Source organism: Rhipicephalus sanguineus, chromosome 4 (genome assembly GCF_013339695.2).
Source record: "Rhipicephalus sanguineus isolate Rsan-2018 chromosome 4, BIME_Rsan_1.4, whole genome shotgun sequence".
Classification (NCBI taxonomy): Eukaryota; Metazoa; Arthropoda; class Arachnida; order Ixodida; family Ixodidae; genus Rhipicephalus; species Rhipicephalus sanguineus.
Window position 1 is genome coordinate 45,008,654 of NC_051179.1, and position 15,883 is coordinate 45,024,536.

Below are 15,883 nucleotides of genomic sequence, written 5' to 3' on the forward strand. Positions count from 1 at the left end.
GCTTACTGTGGGGGCTTTGTCCGTCCCTCCCTCCCGCGTTCCGCGGCGTCCACCCCCCCCCCCCCCCCGACTTCGCATACGCGTCCCCTCCCCTCTCTCCTCTAGGAATCCTCCACTCTACGGAGCGGCGCGCACGACAGGGGGTGCGACAGCTGCATACTCCGCTGGGGGTGGCACGGTAGTTCCGCGGTATAAAATGACGGAGAGCGCGGCGCCTTTCTCGCCTGCGCAACGCCGCGATGAGCGCCAGTGTCAATGCCGCCGCCAGTGTCAGAGTTAGCGCCAGCAAAAGCGCAAGCGTCAGCGCCAGTGTCAACGTCAGCGCTGACACTGGCTCCCCGCTGCTTCGCATCCACACATGGTTCCCTGTAGCGAGAGATGGTGTAATTTTTTCTAAATACATTCAACAAGCCTTCGCCAGGCGTATCGCCCTTGGTATGGCCAACCTTTCACAATGAACAACGAACAATGAACAAGACTCCCGAGAGGGAGCCGAAGCGTCCCTTAAACTCAATACGTTCTACATTGGTCGACATTGGTCGGCTGTCCTGCTTATCATAATTGTAATACTTGTTTGCGCTGGTAAAGTGACGGATTACTACACGTTTAGCACAGTATGAGACTAAAGAATGCTTCGTTTACACCAATTTCCAAAGTACAGGGTTCAGAATTATATTTTCTTTCTTTGTCAAACCTATTTAAAGGAGTACTGACACGAATTTTAAACATTTTCGTATTGTTGCTCTAAAGAAACTGGTGTCCAGAAACCTAAAAAGAGTATTGCAGTGTCTGGGAATGCAACGAATATTTTTTTCAATACCGCTACCTTGAAAAACACTTTCAGTTTTGATATCGAGGGGGCGGCTTCTCAGTGACGTGTCCTCGCAGTGTGACGTCACGGGGAGACAGCAACTCGCGACGTACTAGCGGCAGATCTGACATCTGCTCGCGGTGCATGTAAACAACGATGAGTGAATTGTCGTCCAGCAACCCCGACAGCGATTTCTGCCATTTATGCATGCATGCAGGACGCAGATTTCGCAAACTCAGTGGAAGTCTGTTGTCTCGTCGAGATAATGTCCATTGCGGTGGGGCTGGCTTGCTGATGCTCAGCGAAGAAAACTTTAGAATCAAAGTAAAATACTTTATACGGGTTGTCTGACTCCGGTGTGTGGAGAGCGTTAACACTGCATGCCAATGAAACGAAAAATGTCTCAAAATCATGTCAGCACTCCTTCAAGCCGCTTATGCGGTCGTACTCCATCGGTATATTTAATGCCTAGCGACTTAATGGACACGTTCCACCTTTTGCTGTACACACGGGTCCACTGTTAAAGGGAACACTCGCGTGCAGGGCACGTTTGGATTTCGCCCTCTTGCAAAAACATAGTGGCTTAGATTTGCATACAACTACTGGTGGTTGAGAGTTCTGCCTCTTTTTGACAGGCTCCTGCAGTGCATGAACAATGTTTCCCTCCCTGTCCACTTGATGTTAGAGGGCCAGCAAAATGAAAGGTGCTCATTGGAGTGTTCCCTTTAACAGTAGACCGTACTGTACATGATGGTTATGGCATGACTAGTGGCACAAGCAACGAGTGACACCCTTGTTTCTCTTCCAAGCACTTCCGGTTCGACAACTTACTTCCGCATTTCCGAATATTCAGAAAACGTTGCTTTAAAAAATAAAATGGTACGATATCGGTGGTTCAGCTTCAAGCTAAGAGTTCCGTTGGATGCGTATGATGTCGGAGCATAACGTTACTTAACGTCAGGGACAGTTAACTGTCAGTATACTTGATGAAGAATAGTTTAATGAGTTCATCGAACGATTGTGAGCAGCTGGTAGAGCAGATCTCAAACACGCGCTTCTTTCTCTGAGATCCGCTTCGGCAGCACGACGAGACACAAAGTTAACCCAAAGAAGGGGGATATACATCATTAATTAGAACTAGCAGACAAGAAAGCCTAGGAAAGAATAGGGCTTTCCTTGGCTTTCTTGTCTGTTAGTCCTAATTAAAGTTAACCCAAGGAATACAGCAGGGCGCACGAACGTCGAGGTGTGAGTGCCACTACCGGACGCCTAAGTGAAGAGTTAGGGTCACCTACATATCTGTTGTTGTTGTTGTTGTTGTTGGTGGTGGTGGTGGTGGTGGTGTTGTTGTTGTTGTTGTTGTATCCGTGTGCGGGCGCAGTTTGCGACCTCCGAGTGCGGAAATGGGGAGCGTTGAGAATGGTCGATTTTTCTTTCTTTTTTTCTTTTTTTCTTTTTTTTTTACAGGAAATGACTCTTGGGGAGGCGTAATGCGACCACAGCCCAAGAGGATGGTAGCTCTGTACGATTACGACCCGGCTGAGCTCAGCCCCAACCCGGATCCTTTCGTGAGTGGCACTGTACTACTACTATTACTTATGTCCTTACTGTATACTTGCTTGTTCCGAAATAATTCACTATCTCGCGATCGCCAGGAAACAGTGCACCACTTCTCATTCTCCCTTTGGGAGTAAGCAATGGCGTAGACAGGGCAAGGGTGGGGGGGGGTCGAACCCTCCCCCCCCCTGCAATTTTTCAATTTTCGCATGTGCATATATACATGCACGCATACAAACGTACGCATGAACATTCATAAAGTATGGTTGAACTCCCCCCTCCCCCCTTCCTTCCGCCAAAATATTTGTGGCTACGCTACTGGGAGCAAGCTTGCTCTCTTCTGGTTTATGTTGTGTGGATGTGTTTAAGTTGAACATTGCGGAGTCTAATGGCTCTTAAATCAAAGAAAACGTACCAGTAAGAACAGGTGAAGACCGTTTGCTGCCTCAGTAATGCAGTAATTCGAGATAGCCAACATTTATACAATGGATAATTCCACGAGAATATAAACAAAACCTATCACGAGAGACATCCTCGAATAAGGTGTCCAGCCGGGCTTTCACATGACGTCCCATTTTCCCGAACTCCGTTTCGTTCGCTTTATTTGCGTCAAATGATCCATTTTCGCGGTAGCATTTATCGCGTTGTCACTGTTATTCCGCGTATGCCTGTAGCGGCAAACCCTCGTTTTCAAAGTTTCATGCCAGTGTTATCTTTCGCATTTATGGGCCTCAAGGTTTTTGTTTGTATCCTTCTCGCCATCCCTCTATACGATTCACAACTTATCCCCTAGAAGATGCCGCGCCATTAGATTTTGAAAGAAGCAACCAGGAGAGCTATTGTTCAGAAGAACGGGCAATCCCGCTCCTCGCGGACGCACACGACCATAGGTGACTTCAACCCTGACACGTATTCCATAGAATGGCTGAGTGCGCGAGTTGGTGGTTCATGGCACTTGGAAATCAAGCACTTATGCGAGGAGACAAGGACAAGCGATTGTACTTGTCTGCTCGCTGTCCTTGTTTAGTTACGCGCTCGTATTTCCAAACAACGTGTTCCATACCCGAACCGAGCGAACCTGAGAACGCTAAGGCGGAAAGTTGGGCTAGTCGGTGTCGAACTCAATTGGCAGAATAACATAGGGCGCGCAAAGGTTTGCGTTAGCGTTTATCGCTACTGCGCATGCGTCATACGCTGGCCTCTTGGGTACGCACGTACCCAAGTTACAAAATAGCGTATTGTACCCAACGAACGCTAACGCTACGAACCCTTACAAAGCTGTCGAATAAGACAAGTCTACTAACGCAGCAGGACATAGACGTCAAAAAAAATCACAGCATATCCACGGAGTGAATGATGATGAGTGGGCGAAGCTGCGGAGGTTCATCGGTAAACCGTGAATCTTCCGTGAATTCTGCCCAGTACATCATCACCGATGTGAGATCGGGCGCGTTTATACTAAAGGTTCGATGAGTTATGACGACTTGCAGAGCACTTTAATTTTACATGTACGCTGTGAATTTTCATTGTTTAGAAAACCATTGCTTAGAAAACATCTGGCGTCTTTCGTTAAGCAGCTGGCGTCTTTTCGTTTTGCTTTAGAAACATCTGGCGTTCTTTCGTTTTGCTTTTACAAAACATCTGGCGTCTTTTGTTGGTTTATTTCATCAATCAACGGCGTTTTGAACAAAATTTTTATTGTTTAATCACGCACAGGAGAAATCTCACCAGGCACTACCTTGGAGGTAAAGAATGGCTGCTAATGGGAATGAGAGACAGAAGAAGTCGGCTTTTAGCTACCGCTGCGAATTTTTTATTGTTCAACAACGCACAGGAAAAATCTCCCACCGGCACCACCTTGCAGGTCAAAGCGTAAGACTGGTTACAGCATTGGCTACGAGGGACGAACGGGTGCCGCTATAAGGAGCTTCGCCCCTAAAAGGAACGCGGGACTCGCTATAGCGTGTTGCCATTTCCTTCTTCACGTTCACTGTCCTGTCACGCCCGTAATCACATCTTATTACAACCTTGGGAACAATTCCTACCAACGGCACCTTTGGCGATCACACACTTATTACGATCACATGAACTCTTTCTGACAACGCATGCCGTCGTACAGGTCACATCCAACCCAGTCACCCACACAACTGCGTTTAGGTTACGCTGTAAATCATTTTGTGCGAACCGTAATTTTTTCACGTGTTTCTCGTCGAGTAACTTGGCATCGCGAGCGCGCGACGTTGGCAGCATAGGTCGGCAAACACACTCGGGCGTCGACTCACTCAGACTCAGATTGGGACGTGAGTACGAGTCTGAGTAAGTCCGGGTGAGTAACATATAGTTTGAGTCCGAGTGTGTCCGGTTCAAGAAGATTTTGGTGAGACTTCGTGTGAGTGAGTCCGGTTGAGAAAAAATTTTAGGGAGTCTGAATCTGAGTGAGTCCGGTTGTAAAACACCTTGGTGAGTCTTGGTCCGAGTGAGCCCTAAGCGCAAAATATATCTCTTGAGTGAGTCTGAGTGAGCTCCACTTATTTTTGTCGACCTATGGTTGTCAGTAACAGCAGCGTGCGTTTCGTGCGCGCAGTCGGAGTTGGCGTTCAGCACAGGCGACGTCATCTACGTGTACGGCGACATGGACGAAGACGGCTTCTTCTTCGGCGAGCTGCGCGGCCAGCAGGGTCTGGTCCCTTCCAACTTCCTAACCGAGGCGCCGCCCGACTACGCGACCAACGACGGCAGCGGCCAGCGGGGACCCTCTAGGCACGGTTCCTTGCAACAGCAGCATAAAGGTATGCGCCTGACAATACTTCTGCACGTGTACCTAACTGCTGCTATGTAACATCGCTATGCGGGTACCTAAGCACCACTACACGTGTAACACCGCTACGCGTGTACCTAACCACATGTACACCTAACACCGCTACACGTGTAACACAGGTTCTGTGTTTTGGCCAAGAAAGAGTGTGATTTTCTTGGATAGCGATTTGCATCGATAAGATTAGCGCAGTGCTTCATAAGAGTGTTTTTGCGCAGGTTCTGTACGGACCTAGGAGGAGGCGCTTTTGTTTTTAATATTAAATGCCAGTAGTTAGTAGCCACCTGTGTGTCACTGTCTCTGCTTCTGCCTCTCAGTTTTTCCTATTTCCTCGTTTTAGTGGCATTCTTCAAGTGTAGCTACACGTGTCGAGCTGCCATGATCTATCACCCCCCCCCCCCCCCCCCCCCCCCCCGAACGCTTACTGTATATACTCTGTAAAAAGATTAGGTATAGTTTCTTACTAATTCTATGAATTTTCTATGTGCAATAAAGTTGTATAAATAGAGGATGTAAGGAGCCTCAGACAGGCTGGCCGGCTTTTCGATAGATGGACTTATCTTTGTCGAAAGGCGCCTCGTCATTCTTGGCGGGTTAGCCTTAAGTCGTTAATGGTTGACGTCACGTGTTGTAACCAAACGTCAGTTTCCTTTCAACGCACACGTGAAATCTCTTTGGAGATCATTATATTCTCTTCTGAGAGTCGTTGGATTTACGTCTCTCCAAAAGAGACTTCACGTGTCTGTTTAAAGAGAGTTATATATATATATATATATATATATATATATATATATATATATATATATATATATATATATATATATATATATATATGTGTGTGTGTGTGTGTGTGTGTGTGTGTGTGTGTGTGAGAGAGAGAGACAAGTCAGGACCTCACAAAAAAAAAGAAGAAATGTCAAAAGACTCGTTCTTTTTCTTAGGGTGTAGGGCGAACCAATCTGTTGGGTTCTGTAGTTTCCATGCGAACCTACTACCATTCAATTAAGTTTAGATAATTCTCCGGCCGGTTCAATGGACCCTTTTCTGTAGTAAGCTTATGCTCATATACACTAAAACCGTTAACGCGTCCTCATTTTAACAGCTAAGCTTTTCTTAGTCAACGTTTCGTAACGCTTCGTGCTGGAGGCGGGCGTATGTCAAGAACAGCAGCAGCGCTTGCAACGCTGCTTGCGTTCCAGCGCAGCCGTTATAGTAATACCCGTTTTGGGCCAGTGGCCGGGTGGTATGGGCCTTCTTTACTAGGCCACGGCCGCACTGGAACGCTAGCGTAGCGTTCAAGCGCAGCTGGGAATGAGCACATCGTCGTGCGGGATCCACATGGCTTAACCTGAAGAACAAAGAAACAACAAAGAAATCTCTAGAAAAAGCTGGTTATTCTGGTTATAACGCAGCCGTTTGCAAGAGCGGAAAGGTGTTCCCCATCCCTTAATTAACATAGAGCGTCAAATAAAGATCACTGATGCAACAGAGAAATACACTGGAAGTTCTTGCAAAACATATAAATACTTAAGAGAACTTGCCAAAAAAGCATAGAGAGGCAATAGCCTGACGAAAGAAGGCATCAGCTTGGCTATGTCGACGGATTTCACGGAGTGGAGCTGGCTACATTTTTATGTTGTTTTAGTTTTGTATGTTTTTTGTTTGGGGGGGGGGGGGCGGGGGCGGAGGGATTTGTGGACAACCCTAGTCGGCGGTGAATCTGGCGTGTTCCTCAAGGAACCTGGTGTTTCTAGGCGCTAGCGCTTTGAAAAGGACGACTCGGAATACTGTGTACTATTCTATGAAGAGCAGGAGCAGAAATGTTTTGTTTTCTTGGGCAACAAAAACAACGAAAAACTCGTGCCAGCATGAAGGCTTTTACAGCGTGGACGCTTACGAATGTTTTACTCGCCTGTCATCTGCCGGAACCACGGCAGTCCCCCGGGGAAACTTGCAGAGTTCTGCAGTAACGCTTATGCAGAAAATCTGTCAGACTGAAAGTTCAGTCGGTTGGTGAGGAACCACGCCGTTTGCGGAGTAAGCCCTTTAGGTACAGTTTCGAACAGAACAATAAAAATAAATTTCACAAACGTAAATCATGGCTCCTCAAGAAACGGCCGCCGCAGGAGCACCAGCATTAATTCATTCATTGGACCTGTGTAACGTTTTCGCAAACAGGCCGGTATCTCGTTATGCTTGCCCCTCATTTCACACATCAGTTGCAACGCTGTTGAAGCTACGCAAAGAGTTCGGTCAGCAATGTCTATAGTTTCGCGCGTCTCCTAGTCAGCTTTTGTGGCTGCAAATTCCGGTGGAAGCTGAAAACAACCAACGCTAGCTAAATGGTGTGGAACAACATATTGATAGCCGTGTATCGGAGTTTATTTCTAATGCGGGACATGGCTAGTGAAGATAACACCCTTAACTTTCCTCTCCTATGCCACTCCAAGACATCCACACCACTCCCAATCGGAGCCACTGCGGCGAGACAGCGGCTTTCTCAGCGACACAATCTGCACACCACCAATGCCGTATTTACCGACGCCGCTCTCGATGGACAAAGCCTGGCCTTAGCATGGTACAAACCATCGACCGGTGAGGCCAAGCGCTACATATGCAGAATGGACTACGCGACGCCTACACAAGCAGAACTTTTGGCCATTTGGACCGCCCTACAGGATAACATAGCGCCATCAACTATCTACACGGACTCATATGAAGCACTAAAGGACATCGAGAATCCCAATACAGAAGATGTTGCAGCTTTACGCATCCGCAAAATTCTCCTGCACAAACAGAAGAATGGCATTGACACAAGAGTCGCCTGGACGCCGGGTCACGTGGGGATCCAAGGGGGAGGTAACGAGGTGGCACACAGTCTCGCCACCTCGAATGCTGGAGTTCTACCATATCATCTCCAACCTCTCCTACATGGATCTCCCGATCTTGGTTGCCACCCCTACACGAATTTGCCACCGAGCTCTCATTCCGAAATGGCACGACTGCGATGCTTCCTCAAGTACACTAACCGGGAGAGACTCAAAGATGTCACCCCTCCTCGTATCTTTAAGAACCTCGCCCTCAGCCGATCTCAGGAGATATTTATTAACAAAGTGCTAGCAAACACAGCCACTACCCCTCACATAATTCATCAATGGCAGACTCTTGCTGACCGGAAGAGGGGCATAGACACCTCCGCCCCCTGCATATGTACCTTTTGCCACTCTCCATGCATAGCCAACATGGAGCATCTTATTTTACGTTGTCCTGCCCTACATCCTCATCGAAGGAACAGCGCCGTTTTTATGCATCCCGATTTGGAAGCAGTACAAAAGGACATACTCGAACACCCTCACCAGCTTATCACATTAGCCCACTTCGGAGTTAGTAGCGGCTTGGCGCGCGTGATTTAGTGTGTGCCTACCAACCTTCCCCCACCCCCAACCTCCTGATCAGTGGCCTTCGGTCCTCCCTTTGCCTAATAAAAGAATCTATCATCATCATTTCTAATGCACAAAACATCTGCATGCACCACTCAGCCTAAAAAAAAAAGAAAAAATAAAGACTATAGGCGACCTTAATGTTCCATTTAGGTGTGTTTAAAGACGCTATCCCCTAGTGAACATTTGGTTCAGTTGGGTAGACTTCAGAGCGAAAGAAGACTGTTCAGCTGTGGGTATGTGCCATCTTGATGGAAAAGACCCACAAGAAAGCACTCTTCTCTTTCAGTGAAGTCACTGAATTAGAGAGAAAGACTCTTTAATAGAAAAACAGAGATTTTTTGCCAGCGTCTACATGCTGGCATGCTGTTCTGTGTAGAGATGGGGAATGGGATTAAAGGAACTCATTTAGTGCGAGAAGTCTCGCTAGCCTCTGCAGTGTTGCACCTGATGTATGACACGGAGTACAGCAGGACTTCTGGTATTTTAAGAATGTGAAGGTTAGTGGTATCCTTTACGTGTACGCTGTAAGTGTCGCGATAGCAGTTGAACAGGCGCTCGACGCCGTGGGCGGCGTCGCCGCTGTGCTGTCCCGCGACCGACGCGCATGCGCATACTGAGTGGGAGGTGGCTTACGGGCCTGTTCGAGACGCGAAGTCCGTTTTTATCCAAAAACGACGACTATAGTAGTCGTTCTTGGATCCCACTTTGGGACGTTGACGAGGAACTGGGTACAGTTGAATCTCGTTATAAAGAACACTTATATAACGTATTGATGGTTATAGCGAACTAAATACAATCTTTGGCTGGTTTCGCTTCACGTCAATGACATTTAATCCTCTTATAACGAAACCGAAAATGCGAGAGCCGCCGCGATATCGGCTGTAATGAAGAAACATTTGGTTCGCGCGGGGCTCGAAACTCAAAAGGTAGCATAAAAAGCGAAAGAAATGTTGAAGGACAATTCACAACCACTTTTCTTTTTAATCGTTTGAAAAAGTTGCGGACATTTTCATTATCCAGCGCAAAGAAAAAAAACGCATTTGACGAGTTGCGCAACGGTAGGAACGGAAGTTTGAAATGCCACAGGGTGACTAGCTTAAGATTAGATCGTTTATAGTGAGTTTGAAGCCTGGAATAATGCTTTTTTGTGTCTAAGAGGTATCGTGAGCTGCATTGGCAGCTTGTGAGAGCCGATTTACATCGCTACTACCACAACGATTATCGGATATAACGAATTTACTTATGGTGCCGATGATACTTCGATATCGCTTGGTTCGACTGTACTTCATGATAAAGTAACCTAAAAAGTAAAGGTGTTTTTTCGTAATTCATTCTTACGCTTATTAGAATCATAATGTATGGATTCAATAAGGTGACATAAAAATATGGAAAGAAATGACAAAACCTAAGACATTTTGTTATGTTTTAAATTCGTTCTCCTTTCATTTACTGACTTTTCTTTCACAGCTTCTCTTACTAACAGAACGAGCGAAAGCCCAACCTCGGTCATGGTAATCTTGTTTGATTTTCCGGGGTGTATTTTTTTTGTCAGCATGTGTCACACTTCGGTGCACTTGCATGCCTCGCATCACTGGGTTGTCTAAACGGAGTTAACAAAGTTAAGTCGGGTGGATACAGTTGGACTATTAGGTTTGGATGTCATGGTTGTGACTGGGGCTTGCCCTTTTTTTCTTTTTCTTCTTTTTTTTTGACGCTGCGACTGCTGCCATATTTGTTCCTCTTATATTATCCATGCTTAGTTTCTGCTCTTGCGTAAGACCCGCTCACAGCACCAGATTGCTTATTACTCCACGAGTGTTGTAGCTGCTTCTCTTTTGACAGTCACACTTCATTCAATTGGATAGTATACGCTCGCAGCAAACACACCGGCGCATTCTAAACCCGAAGCAAGCACTGCCGGCTGCCCGGAAACGTATAGATCGCGTGAAGACGTCGCATAGATACTCCAGCAATATTGGTAGGGTTTCGCTTTCGAAGGCAAGGTCTACACTACGTAAAAGCAACGAAAAGTAGGAAGAATGAGTGTCTTGCCACTTATAGGAACGACTGTTCCAATATATTATCCAAGTAAAACGACAAGAACAGGAGGTAACATGGATTAGTCAATCTAAACAGATGTTTTTGTTCTCAGCTGAAATGTCGATGGCCTTCGCTGATACGCCATGCTGATACACCATGCTGATACGCCATGCTGATACGCCATGCTGATACGCCATGCTGATACGCCATGCTGATACGCCATGCTTCCGATATGGCATCGTTAAAATATTGGAACGTTGCGATTTTGTACACGATACGGTGAAAGTTCTCGAGTTCATCTTGTGGTACTGCGATTGTCGGCTGGAGGTGTTATCTCTCTGCACGGTTAATTGAAGCGTACGGGGGCTGCTCTTTTGCACTGGGTTGTTGCGGTGGAGAATGGCATGTAAAGCATGTTAACTTGGGGGTTGTGATTGTCGTATACGAAAGCATGCAAACTGTAAGTGATTTTTAATCCCCAGAGTAAAGAAGCCATTCCTTTGCACAACGTACAGCAAATGGCTGCTTAAACAATGCTCTTGCTTAACATACGGGTCGACGTCGCAAAGATGCGCACCTGACAAATTTATGTCCTATGCACATAAACAAACATCGCTTGTATTATCATTTCTTGGTGCTCGAGTTTCTTTTTCTTTTTCCATACTAGATGCAAGAAGTTTCCTTGCGTAGTAGACTTGTCTCTTTTCTTATCAACTAAAGCTAGAACACACGTTTAGATAATGAGAGTATGTACCAGAGTAATGAGAGTGCATAGTCAAATGTACGTTACTTGGACATCGCAATTGTGTTGCTGACTAAAGACGACGTTTAGGAAACGCAGAACAGTGTTTGAATCCGCAGAAAATTTCAGATCACGAGGGCACGTCGTACATGTCTACGAAACAGTCTGAAATTCAGAGGAAAAGCGTTACGCTTCTACGTAGCATTGCACAAAGCCATTAACGCTACCAGAACCATAGAAATGTGGATCGTTACCATGGCTAGGCAAAGAAAGGAATCACAAATGCGTGTGTGATGTGGGCTGGCCTGAATTGTGCAAGTCCAGATTGGCCGCTATTCTTCAGCGGCTGAGAATAGTGGTGTGCGGTGTGCTGTGCCTAATGAAGTCATTAAGGCAACGCAGCAGCTTAGCTTTATGTTGGTTTGCACATAACGCACACACTAACTTGAAGCTGGTATGGGAGGAAGAATGAATGGCAGGAAGGTCAACCAGATGCGCGAACGGTTTGCTACCCCACACTGAAGGAAAGGGATTAAGGGATGAAAAGATAGAAAGAAGCGGTGAGGGTACGAAAAATTCGCGTTAGATTAAGCAACACTGCTGCGGTCCATGCATATACAACAGGTTGATTCGTATCTTGACAATCTGAGAGCATCAGAGGCAGTCAGAGAGTATCAGATGCCACGTTCCATTGTAGAAATTGACACACGTCTCACCTCACCACTAAATTACAGTAGTAGACGGGTCACGGTGCTACTGTAGCCTTGTGAGTGCTGGACTTGAAGCATCCAGCATCTGTCGTGCAAACTGGTAAAAAAAAAGTGTATGTCAGCTTGCAGCCAACAACAGCTTCGCAGGCTGAAGGTAAAAAGAAGAGGAGCGGCTCTTCCAACGTCTGTTCTAACCATTGCGTCTGCGCATTAACAATGCTCTCTTCGTATGCGCAGCTAGGGCACCACAGGCAAGTCTTATAGAAAGTCCGCAGTGTGCAGGAAATTGCATTATTTAGCTCTCAATAAGCCATTAAAGGGGCTGGCACTGCCAATATTAGCGAACGAACCAGGGTGTTCTTTCCTGTGCGCATTTCTTTTCTGTGGCTTCTTTTTTTTCTATGGCGCTCCCAGTCATTCAATTAGGTTGTTTGGCGCTTAGACAAGTACGCCGTTATGCATTCTGCGGGACGCCGGGCTGTTCTTCCAGAGATCTTTTCCAACGTTAGCAATACAGAAGAAGTTTCGCCTTTGATGTCACGGCGGGTTTAGTGTTTGCCTTTATTATTCTTTTATTGCCGGCATTGAAGATGTCGATGCAGTAGGAGGCACCGGCCATTCAGCTTCGCTTTTATTGTAACATTAGGTAAAATTTAGCACGTGGTGCGAAACAAAAAAGCAAGAAGAAAATACAGCAGTGATATCATTTCTTATTCTCACAAAATACAAACAGCCAGGGGAACCTTACAGTTGAATTGTTCTCTTGTCAAACCGCTGCGTTTCTTCACAACACTACGATATCAACTATTACGTAAGAGAAGAGAAATAGGGGGTGACCCATACATAGACGCACATAAAAAAATAATAATGAAACGCCCGTCGCGAGCGCCATACAAGAAAATGTAGCTACGAAAACGCAAGAAAAGATGAAACATGGAAAAGTATGTGCCTTAGTTAAAGCAATATTTTGCCACGATGTGAGGTACTGCTTCCAATATCAGTAGCTTAGGTATTCCACATTCCTCAAGGAATTGTAATAGTACGTTGGAAGCACTTTGAGCGTTGCAACATTTATGACGGCCATGCATCTTCTCCTATTCAGAGCACGTGACTATGTCGAAAAGCTTTTCACGGTGAGTATCGTGTTTCCTGTAGTGTAAGAAAGGTCCTTTATCTCTTCATAAGTCCCTTCACAGGCACAGTATTTCCAGGGATGTACGAGATGCATTTCGTATAGGTTGTGCCAAGCGAAAGGTTTACAGTTGTTTGTTTGACAGAAGGGCTGATCAGGGACTCATTTGTATAGCGAGGGGCGTGTGAAGGCTTCGCATCTTCTATAAGCACTTGCATTTTCTGCTTTACAAAGCCTGACGCTCTCATATTGGTCCAGCAGCGATAATACGCCATTTTGATGCGTGCAAATGCACCACATGTAATCTCGCCCTGTATTCCTAAAGTCGATCCTATAGCTAAATATTTTCATAAGAAAGACCCGGTCGGCGAAAGCGCTGCAGGACTGTCAATAAAGTTAGCAACCAACCAACGAGAGTTGTCTAATAGCGATAGCCAACACACCACGAGACATGTCGGCCGACCGATGCCAAATAACTTATACGATTAAAGAACCTGCAAATTCAGATATTTGCTATAAGAATCTTTAAAGTTCGCCCACCATTACTTTTCAAATTGTTTTATTTTTACCAGGTCGGTAGCTTTGCAAATGTCGCTGTGTGTCGACATCGCACTGGCAAGCATTTGTTGCGCGTAGAACGAGAAAATTGTTCTAGCCACTCGATTTTCTTTAAGGCAATAGCTGTCAATTATTTTACAATCCGGGACACCTGTACCGCCCCTCAAGTGCTTCGCTGTCCTTCACAAGGTTGTTTAATATTCGCAGACAAAAGCGTTCACGAAAACGAAGAACAGGCATTCGATTCTGGATAACTAAGGTGTATTTCAATGAAAGCGGCCAGGCTACCTAGCTACAAGGCATTAAAAGCTGTAATGGGTTGAAGGTAAACATTAGACAGAAGTCTGTCTGGTTGGGTAAGTAAACTGAGATAACTGATATTTGTTCTCCAACCAAAGTTACGAAAACACGTAAAAACCCGACGTTTCGGAACCAGCTCGGTTCCTTCCTCAGGGCGGACTGCGGCGGCTTGGCAGCGGCCTCTTTAAGGCACTCTCGCGGCGGTTAACGATCCCACGCATTACCGCGGAGCGTAGCCCATGCGCATACACCGGGGGGAGAGTTCCGAGGGAACGGTTGATATTCTGAGTGGTCCTCTGTATGTGCCACGACTCCAGTAGTAACGTCCTCCTCCACTTGGTTTCACTTTCGAAGATGGCGGTTCCGTTGAAGTCTATTCTGTGGTCAAACGTCTCCGCGTGCTCGGCGACGGCGCTGCGTTCTTTGTTGAGTTTACGGACGTCGTTGACGTGTTGCCTAATTCGTTCGGGGAAGTTTTTGGTCTCGCCGATGTATGACGAGGGGCAGTCGGCGCACGGTATTTTGTAAACGACGCCGGGCGCCCTGTCCTTTGTTGGTCGGTCTTTCGGGCGGAGAAGGAAGCGGTCCAGCGTGCATGAAGGCACGTGCGCGATGTGCACATCTTCTTTTCTAAAAATCCGGGCCAACGCCTCGCTGGCTCCCTGGACGTATGGGACCGACACGCGTTTTGGAGAGCTGTTCGTCAATGCTGGCTGGGAGTCGCGTAACCTCTTTTGCTCTGCGCGCCGGGCGACGGATCGAATGAAATTTCTGGGATAACCGTTTTTTCTGAGGTCCGCAATTACGCGGGCCTCTTCTTTCCGGCGTTCCGTGTCAGTGGAACATATCTTTTTGGCTCTCTGAAGTAATGTGGACACAACGGAGGCCTTGTGGGTGGAGGGATGGGACGAATCGTATTGAAGGTATCGGCCGGTGTGCGTCGGCTTCCTGTAAACGTAGAACTCCAAGTCACTGCCCCTTCTTGCCACCTGGACGTCGAGAAAGGGGAAGGTGCGGTCGCGTTCACACTCGACCGTGAACTGTATGGCTGGGTGAACGGAATTTAGGTGCAGTCTGAAGTTTTCAATTTCAGATGTCTTCACGACACAAAAGCAATCCTCCACGTAGCGAAGACAGAGCTTTGGTCGCGGCGAGAAGGAGCCAAGTGCTTCCCTTTCTATATGTTCCATGGTCAGGTATGCCAATGGCAAACCTGACCATGGAACATATAGACCGCCATGTTTGCACGTCCACCGTCTTTAAATGATCATGAATCCCTACCATCTAGCTTAGCTATCTGTCATTCTAACCCACAGCCACTACTTTGACTGTCAGTAGCGGGTCCGAAAGCCGTACGTGTCCTTTTAAGGGGACACGTATGGTTCTTCGGACCACAAGGTGTGAGAAACCTGCTCTAAGAATACAAGGCTTTCAAGACTGCTGTAAGAATACTGCACTATTATTGAGATAACTGATATTTATTCTCCAACCAAAGTTACGAAGACACGTAAAAACCCGACGTTTCGGAACCAGCTCGGTTCCTTCCTCAGGGGGGACTGCGGCGGCTTGGCAGCGGCCTCTTTAAGGCACTCTCGCGGCGGTTAACGAACCCACGCATTACCGAGGAGCGTAGCCCATGCGCATACACCGGGGGGAGAGTTCCGAGTGAACGGTTGATATTTTGAGTGGTCCTCTCGGAACCGTTCACTCGGAACTCTCCCCCCGGTGTATGCGCATGGGCTACGCTCCTCGGTAATGCGTGGGGTCGTTAACCG

At 46.8% G+C, this 15,883-nt stretch overlaps 1 protein-coding gene across 1 annotated transcript in view; it reads left to right on the plus strand.

The window, feature by feature from the left end:
* The window catches only part of LOC119389878 (peripheral-type benzodiazepine receptor-associated protein 1-like), a 424,634-nt gene that overhangs the window by 396,730 nt on the left and 12,021 nt on the right, over nt 1–15,883 (plus strand). The window contains 3 exon segments of the mRNA XM_037657292.2: nt 2,279–2,379; nt 4,953–5,157; nt 10,094–10,137. Coding sequence (XP_037513220.2) covers nt 2,279–2,379; nt 4,953–5,157; nt 10,094–10,137 — 350 coding nt within the window.